The 8,859-nt window shown below is 40.9% G+C and overlaps 1 protein-coding gene across 6 annotated transcripts; it reads left to right on the top strand.

The window, feature by feature from the left end:
• Nucleotides 1–411: 411 nt before the first annotated feature.
• LOC116464917 (probable cation-transporting ATPase 13A4) lies at nt 412–8,853 on the top strand. 6 transcript variants are annotated; one of them, XR_009212324.1, is made up of 5 exons: nt 412–649; nt 2,106–2,167; nt 6,038–6,277; nt 7,804–7,890; nt 8,118–8,853. XR_009212324.1 is itself a non-coding variant. In XM_058435195.1 (5 exons), exons 2-5 carry the CDS (start codon nt 2,125–2,127, stop codon nt 8,277–8,279), a joined length of 387 nt encoding a protein of 128 aa, XP_058291178.1. In that variant the 5' UTR covers nt 418–649; nt 2,110–2,124; the 3' UTR covers nt 8,280–8,853. The 6 variants fall into 6 exon arrangements, 4 of the variants coding, with proteins under 4 accessions (XP_058291178.1, XP_058291179.1, XP_032004040.1 ...); XM_058435195.1 differs by lacking the exon at nt 6,038–6,277 and adding an exon at nt 6,510–6,604 and having other exon boundaries at nt 418–649; nt 2,110–2,167; XM_058435196.1 differs by having other exon boundaries at nt 418–649; nt 2,110–2,167; nt 6,038–6,188.
• The last annotated feature ends 6 nt before the right edge of the window (nt 8,854–8,859 follow it).

The following is an 8,859-nucleotide window of genomic DNA, read 5'->3' as shown; positions in this document are numbered from 1 at the left end:
GTGTGTTTCATCCTTATTCTTATCATCATTTTTACCATTGCTGTCATGATGTATATCTACTTTTACCCCCTTGCAAGGCAGGAGACATAGAATGTGGGTGCCTGTCTTCATGTTATCCCTGGTTAGATGCATGATCTGGGAAAGATATGTCTCTTGAGCTCGCAGAGCCCAAGGTTTACAGGAGAAGTGGGTACTAAATAGGAGAATCTTTTTGGGTCCTTCTAGCTTCAATATCCTATGAAAAGCAACTAAAATAGCATCCTGTTTCTCTGCAGTCAAAACCTTCATACAAAGAAGAAAATTTAAACCCTTTACTATCATCACTGCTGTATCCTTGATGCTAAGAATATTGCCTGGCATATAGTTAGTGTGCAATTAAATATTGATTTAAGAATTAATGAACGAAAAAAAGGGAAGAGTTTATTAAACTGTGCCTTACTGTGAGACTCATATCAAACTCTTGCTGTATTTTCCCATCTGTAGTTTATTGCTTAAAATTACTCTCGATTATTTGCCAGTTATTCCCAACCAGCCTCTTATTCTACTGTCTTTTTATTGTATTTATGTAGTCTGCACACACATATGCTGGAGTGAAGGTGGGAGTTGTGAGAGAATAAGATGGAAGTGCCTTTCAGGGCATTGTGAACAGGTGAGCATGGGTAGAGGCCTGGAGGCAGCAAAGCATGAGAGTGTGGTTTTGACTAGAACAGTAGGTTGGTCATGGGAGAGGCTGTCTGTGGACCTTGAATGTCTGGCTAAGAAATTGTTTACATATATTTTAAGCAGTGGAGAGTTATTGAAGGCTTTTGTTGCTGTCGTTGACTTCTTTTTTTAATTTACTTTTTAAATGTGGTAAAATACACGTAACGTGAAATTTACTGTTTTAGCCATTTTGAAGTGTACTGTTCACTGGCATTAAGTACCTTCTCACTGTTCTGCAACCATCACTACTATTCATTTTGAGAACTTCTTTTATTTTCCCAAACTGAAGTTATATTCATTCAACAGTACACTGAAGGTTTTGATAGTTGAGAATTAATGGGCTCAGGGCTGTATTTTATAATTATTGGAATATCAGAAAGATCTACCAAGAACAGAAAGTCAACATGACTCTTGCCACCATTTTTATATTATTTTGTGATCAAACTAGCAATGTAAGAAATGACATTTTATTTATGAGATTATATCCTTGGAGTTGGGAAAAGAAACAGGAGTGGGAGAGATAATTGTGACCTGAATTTGTATAAAAAATGAGCAATAATTATGAATAATTATGATTATTAGCTTTTACTGTATGCTAGATATTAAATGAAACACTTTATGTTATCCCATTTAATCTTCACCACAACTCTCTGAGATTATGACCATGTTACAGATAAGAGCTCTTATATTTAGAGGGATTAATTTCCTCTGGTCACACAACTGGTGTTTAAACCTAACCCGAATTCTTAACCATTATATTGCACTGAGAGAAATACCACCACCTTTTTTTTTTTTCCAAATAGCAAACCATTTCTTTCGAGTCTTTTCACACACAGTGCCCCGTAGGTAAAAATTTCACTCTATTCCTTATTTTAATGACATATTTTAAACTTCTGCTATCGAACTAGGACTCACCCATTTTATATTGAGGACTTTCCCATCCATTCAGTCTACTGTTAGATCCTCAGAACAATCCTCTGAAGTTGTGAGGAAGATACTTTTTTTGTTATTGTTATGGAGGACACTAAATTTCAAAAATATTAAGCGCCAGCTTGTTAGACAACTGGCATAAGCTCATCAGCGCTTCCAACGGGCACTCCAGAGAACCACCCATTGTGCCCCTCCTTGAAGTGCTGATCTTGTTAATATGTTTGTGAAGTATTTTCTCATTACAAAAATACCTTATTTATCTGCATTATGGAGTCTTCACTTGGGGCCACTGGATTTTTTTTTTTTTTTTTTAAAGTAGGGAGGTGGTTTCATTACGTTGCCCAGGCTGGTCTCAAACTCCTTAGTTCGAGTGATCCTCCTGCCTCAGCCTCCCGTAGTGCTGGGATTACAGGCATGAGCCACCATGCCTTGCCTGGATCTTCAGAGTAAATGGAGCATTTGTTTCTGTTTAGACAGGCACCTTAACAAGAGATGGCTTGGACCTCTGGGGAGTCGTGTCCTGTGATAGGAATGGGTGAGTACCTTGGACTAAATGCATTCTAGTGTCTCTTTTTCCAAAATTCCATGTTTTCTCTTGAAATCACTAATGGAGACATTTGGAATTTGGCTTTGGTGGATAATGATTGCCAAAGTATCTTCTTTTAACTTCTCATCTTGAATTCTTCAAAGCCTCACTAAAACACACACATTTCCCCCCATCCCAACCCAGTCCCATGCCACTCATAAGTCTGGGAGATGAAGCTTTGACACTGCATTCAAATCCTTGCTAAAATATAATTTGCTTCCAGCATGAAGTTGACCCAGTATAAGTAATTTAGACATTACCAGGACACTGTCCTTTAAGGAGGTAACATTCTTTGTTCAAGCCGAAGCCTCTTGATGTGCCAGGAGGAAGAACACTGCTCTTACTTTTGTACCCTGAATTTCAGGAGGAGGAACATTTGTAGAACCGTAGCTAGTGTACTCATTTTTCTTGGTATTCTAATTTTGAGAACTCTACTTTCTGGCTGCTGGAAACTCTTTTTTCTTTTTCTTTCTTTTTTTTTTTTTTTTTGAGACGGAATTTCGCTCTTGTCGCCCAGGCTGGAGTGCAGTGGCGTGGTCTTGGTGCATTGCAACCTCCGCCTCCTGGGTTCAAGCAATTCTCCTCCCTCAGCCTCCTGAGTAGCTGAGATTACAGGTGCCTGCCAACATTCCTGGCTAATTTTTCTATTTTTAGTAGGGACGGGGTTTCACCATGTTGGCCAGGCTGGTCTTAAACTCCTGACCTCAGGTGATCCGCCCACCTTGGCCTCCTGAAGTGCTGGGATTACAGGCATGAGCCACCGCGCCCTGCCGAAACTCCTTTTTCTTAGCAAGAAAAGACAGTTTTGGCAGTTCTCAGCATGGTGTGGTAAAGATTTGCACAGCCCTCGTCTGTGGCCCTCTTGTGGCCATGTTTGAGTTTGCGTCTCTGCCCGCTTTTTCAACTCACTACGAACTCCCGTGGAATCAGAACATGAAATCTCTGATGCACTTGACATTTATGTTTTGTTTGAAAATGAAAGTTTTTTCCTCTAACACTGATAACTTAAATCACAAAGCATTTTGTACGTGAAAGGTTCTTTGTGGTTCTTTTGCATTATGACATGTAATTTATCCATAAAATATGTTAATTACACATAGTTTAATAATTGTCATATTAAAATGCTATCTAGAAACAAGTCTAATTCCTGGATTAAAAAAGTGATTTAAAAAATTCCTCGTGCTTCTAACCACTTTAGTGTACAGAATAAGCCTCTTAAAGTGTTAAACTCTAGAGTTCTTTCATTTTTCCTAGAGGATAGATTTGGATATATACTTTGTCTCATGGTTCATTAGTGTTTTTCTGTTTCAGCCTCTACAAAATATGTGTACATTTATTCAAATATGTGAGCATCTTGAGAGCAGTCTTGTTCTTATTTAGATTTGCATCCCTAGTGCTGTAGCTCTGTACTAGGCACAAATAGTAGGTGCACAGTAATTGCTTATCTAAAATGAACTCAATATGTTCCGTCTTTTGAACGTTCTTCTTATTCGATTGACACCAAATTATTCATAAAACTTTGGAAACATTCTGTTTCTAAAAGTGACTTGTTACATTTAAGTAATAACAATTAATATAATGTTTAGGTAAATGATTCATTCCCCTCCCTCCCTCCCTCCCTGCCTTCCGACCAAAGTTGAATTCCAATGATTAAAACAATTTAAAATTTAAAAATGACAAATTTAATTAATAAAATGAAACAAAACAGAATTAATTCCAGATAAGAAGTGAGCACCTGACTTACAGGCTATTAAATACCTTCTTGTTAAAGGTGAGCTCATCACTGATATTTCTTCCTTTCCAAAAAGCCCTGATTGTTGTGCCAGATACTTTAAGAACTATTAAAGGCTATCAGGGATCGATAACCAGAAACACTGAGATGAAAATGCATGGACAGGAATGATGGAGGAAACACTGAGATGAAAATGCGCGGACGGGAATGTTGGAGGAAACACTGAGATGAAAGTGCACGGACAGGAGTGATGGAAACACTGAGATGAAAATGCGCGGACAGGAATGATGGAGGAAACACTGAGATGAAAATGCACGACAGGAATGATAGAGGAAACACTGAGATGAAAATGCGCGGACAGGAATGATGGAAACACTGAGATGAAAATGCACGGACAGGAATGATGGAGGAAACACTGAGATGAAAATGCGCGGACAGGAATGATAGAGGAAACACTGAGATGAAAATGCGCGGACGGGAATGATGGAGGAAACACTGAGATGAAAATGCGCGGACAGGAATGATGGAGAGCTTTATGTATTTGCTGTACTAACCAGAGTCTGGCCCAGTCCTCTGGAGTGCAGAATTATATACTCAGAATTACAGACTAGTGACAGTGTACGGCTCATAGTAAAAATAAGATTTTTTTTCTGATCTGTATTTTGCTTTTCAGTGTGAGTTTAAGTTTCTGGGTTAACTATACTGCTGGTGGTCTCTTCCTTTTAGATATTTACTAAAATACCATCGGGTATGCGGTAAACCACCAAGATGAGTTGCTCTTTTAATACATAATAATGAGTATAACTAACAGGGTCAATATGAAGCCAGGACATTTTTGAACTCTTAGTGTGACAAAAGGAAGCTTGAATGCAAGAGCCAGGAAGCCATGTGACTGAATTGTGAGTTAACATTGCGATGTTTGCTTTCAAAACAAAGGGCTACAGCAACTTAAGGTTATCTTTAAATAAATGCAGGGTCCATATTATCAGAAGAATTGTCTGTCTTGAAATGTGGCCTCCAGGATCAGACAATGGCAAATAGGAACTTTTCCAAAAAAGAAGAATAAGGAAGGCGAGAGGGAGGCCTGATGAAACCGTTACTAGAGGAACAGCTAGAGGTTCCTGTGCAACACCAGAGGGAGAGAGGGTAAAGGGGGACGGCAGAGTTGATCCATAAGTTTGAAAGAAGTTGGCATGTGGAGGAGGGGGAGCAAGTGGACACTTACTGGTTCCCAGGAGCAGATTTTGCCCCGATGTAGGATGAAGCTTCCATTGTTCAGATGTCCTCCAAATAGGATAAGCTGCTTTGAGAACCAACGCCTGTGCTGCACATTTGAGAAGGGCCTGTGACTAACCAAGCTGCAGACGACATTCTTCTTGTGATGCCAAAGCCGAACTTAATGGCCTCCACTCTGAATTAGTGAAGGAACCCTGCATATAACATTTGAGTTGTATTTTAATAGCTTTTTAGATGAGACTATGTTCTCATCTAAAATGAGATGATGGGGATAATGGTTGGGATATGGACACAAGAGGCCAGGGTGGAAGAGGGGGATGCAATGTTATTTTGAAAAATGTTTTTAGACGGGCACGGTGGCTCACGCCTGTAATCTCAGCACTTTGGGAGGCCGACGCAGGTGGGTTAGCTGAGGTCGGGAGTTCAAGAGCAGCCTGGCCAACATGGTGAAACCCCATCTTTGCTAAAAATACAAAAAATTAGCCTGACATGGTGGTGGCTGCCTGTAATTCCAGCTACTCAGGAGGCTGAGGCAGGAGAATCGCTAGAACCTGGGAGACAGAGGTTGCAGTGAATCGAGATCACGCCACCGTCCTCCTCCAGCCTGGGTGACGGAGTGATAGAGTGAGACCCTGTATCCAAAATAAAAAGAAACAACTCAGAGACCTGTCTCATGCTTAGTGAACTTACTTGGTTGAATGAAGCATTATTAATGTGAGAGGATTGGAGAGTGGCTATTAATGCAACAAAGCATATTAAATTAGTTTTTATAAAGATGTTTGTTCACCTCCAAGATGCTCTGTTTTGGCATGAGGCGATGGAATGGAAACCCATTTCCTTTTCTCCTGAAGCTTTCAGGAAGTTCACAGCTTTGTCTCGGGCCAGGCTTTGCCATGGGGCCCACTGTGTGCGGCGATGGCCAGCTGCCACTCTCTGATCCTTCTTGATGGGACCATCCAGGGAGACCCTCTGGACCTCAAAATGTTTGAAGCCACCACCTGGGTAAGCCTCTGCTCCTCAGAGAATCTGAGAAGCTTCTTCAATGCCAGAACAACATAGGCAATATCAGAGCTATCTAATTCTTATAAAAGGTGAGGTTTCCAATGTGGAGTACATTTGGTAATGAAGCACAAACTAATCTAAGGCTGGTTTCCTCATCTGTACAATGAAGCTAATAATAGCATCTACATAATGAGATTGCGAGGATTAAATGAGATGATACATTAAAAAAATCCTTGACACTATGCCTGGCAAATATTAAAGGTTCGATCATATTAATATAATTGTACTTATTATGCAATTATTTCTTGTCTCTCTGTGCTGTTCTCCGAGCATTGTCTGGTTTCAAAGATTTTCCAGAATATGGGAATCAGAAAACATTGCTGTCTCCAGTGCTCAGGACAACTCAGAGATTCATGGTGACTATAAGTCTTATTTCTATTAATTTAGTATTGATTTTATTTCCAAGACTAGAAGGAACAAAAAAGAAAACCACTAAAGAGCTTTTGTTGAGACTCTAAACTAGATCGAAGAGCCAACTGTGTAGTTCAGGAATCTGGCTTTTCCGATTCTAGTTTTGGCTCTGCTCTAACTGACTGCTGAATCCCATTAAGCTGTCTCTCATGTTGGGGCTTCGGCTCTCATGACCATAAAATGAAGTTGAATTAGACCAGTGGTGTCCACGTAACACAAAACAAGACAAACAATCTGGAATCTTCTCGTGAAAGGAAACATTCTCCAGAAACACTCTAAAGACTAAATAGCTGGAGTTACTCCAGTTGAAATAAAAGGTGGGATCTAAAGATGAGGATTAAGGGAACTGCATCCCCGACTACTTAGCTATAATCCCTTCCTTTCTCCTGAGCTGCATATAGCTCTCGCCTCTGGTGGCACGCTTTGAGCACCACTGAAAGAGACAATCTTCAGGGTCCCTTCCAAATCTCCTGGAGCATTATTTCATAGCAATCTAATATAACTTTGCCAATCCTCCATCTTTTCTGGGTTACTGATTCCATATCTTTAAATAGGGATTGCAGTTTCCTCTCTGGGACCTTGTCAGCCACTCAATGAGATGATTACAAAGCACTGTGTTGTCTTTGGGTAAAAGGTCCCTTTGACTATAATTTAGGGTCATTATTATAGCAATTACTGATTATTAACCATGTATATCACAGTCTCTGTCCCGCCCTACCCCAGCCCTGAGAACCATGAATCCAAATTAGACAGACATGCAAGGGCAGGAAGAGCCGTGAAGTGCAGGAAAAGAATGACAGAAAGGTGCTTGCTTCACACAAAAGAAGTCTGGCCCTTCATGCTCATGACTCTCAAGCTAGGCTCTTCAGAATTGGAGAATGAGCCTTTACACAGCACATTCCAACAGAGAAAACAAGATAAATTGCATGAATAATTCAAAAGTGTCTGCCCTTCAAGTTGTGCAGCATTTTCAATGCATTTTTTTTTTCTGTGGCGGAATAAATCTGGTTCACCTCTGAGGGAAGAGACACGGAAAACACATTGAGGTGGTCTGAAGATTTTCTCAAGGGGAGGGTTCAAGCATAGCATCAGTGGGCAAACAGTAAATAAATCTCTGCAATGAAATATCCTATTTGTGAAATAGGAAATGGCTTTTGCTGGGGACGATTTCCACATCAAGGGAGTGCCGGCACATGCCATGGTAGTTAAGCCCTGCAGAACAGCCAGCCAGGTAAGCCCTGCTTGCTCTTCACCCCACAACACCCAAACTCAAAGAGAAACTCTCTTCTGGCCCCTAGTTTTTGAAAGGTCACAGATGTGTCTTTGAATTTCAGGTGTGAAAATGGGTGAGACCTTCCCCCTTATTTGTTAAAATAAAGATTACAGAAGGAGTGGTTAATTCCCAGTAGCTAGAAGCTATATCAGCATGTTCCTCTCCTTTCCCCATCCCTCAACCAGGTCCCAGTGGAAGGAATCGCCATCCTGCATCAGTTCCCATTCTCATCGGCACTGCAGAGAATGACAGTCATTGTCCAAGAGATGGGAGGTGACCGACTGGCATTCATGAAAGGTGCACCAGAGAGGGTGGCCAGCTTTTGCCAACCTGAGACAGGTCTGTAACTTGACTTGGATTACACCTGGCAAATCTGTATCTCCAGATAAATATGTTCCCAAAGCATTTGATCTATTAATTCAATTGCCTATGGGTCATCACCAATTGGCTGGCTCACTGGCATTCCAAATTCAATACGAAAACCAACGGTGTCTTTCTCATTTCCTGTATTTCCCAGTTTCCTATTTTGGTGCATGGTACCACCATCCCCTGCCACCACCCCATTTAGGTGTCATCTCTGATTTCTTGCTCTCCCTTGGTGCCTCTGTCTCATCAGTTGCTAATCCATGGTCCTTCACTGCATCTGCTCATGCTTGATGAGCTTGATGCTCATGCATCATTCCTGATCACTTCAATAGTTGGTGGATTGACCTTCTGCCTCCAGTCTCCCCAACTTTGATGTGCCCTCTGTACTGTGACCAGATTTTTCACCTCGCGATTATTTTAGTTGCTCTCATAGGCTCCAGTATAATCTCAGATTTCTTTAGGATCATATATAAGGCTTTCAGGTTTGAACTCCCAGTGAACTTTCCAGATGGGCCTTACCACTCCTCATCCTGTGCTTTCCTGAGCTGAACTAACTCTTCA

This window comes from Hylobates moloch, unplaced genomic scaffold, assembly GCF_009828535.3.
Source record: "Hylobates moloch isolate HMO894 unplaced genomic scaffold, HMol_V3 SCAFFOLD_2184, whole genome shotgun sequence".
NCBI lineage: Eukaryota > Metazoa > Chordata > Mammalia > Primates > Hylobatidae > Hylobates > Hylobates moloch.
The sequence above is the reverse complement of the archived record's forward strand: the minus strand, read 5'-3'. Positions and strand labels throughout refer to the sequence as shown.

Coding starts and splice junctions, on each gene's coding strand:
- LOC116464917 (XM_058435195.1), top strand. CDS start 2,125: ATGGCTTGGACCTCTGGGGAGTCGTGTCCTGTGATAGGAATGG. Junction 6,605..7,803: donor GGACAACTCAGAGATTCATG/GTGACTATAAGT, acceptor TTTGTGAAATAG/GAAATGGCTTTTGCTGGGGA. Junction 7,891..8,117: donor CCTGCAGAACAGCCAGCCAG/GTAAGCCCTGCT, acceptor TCCCTCAACCAG/GTCCCAGTGGAAGGAATCGC.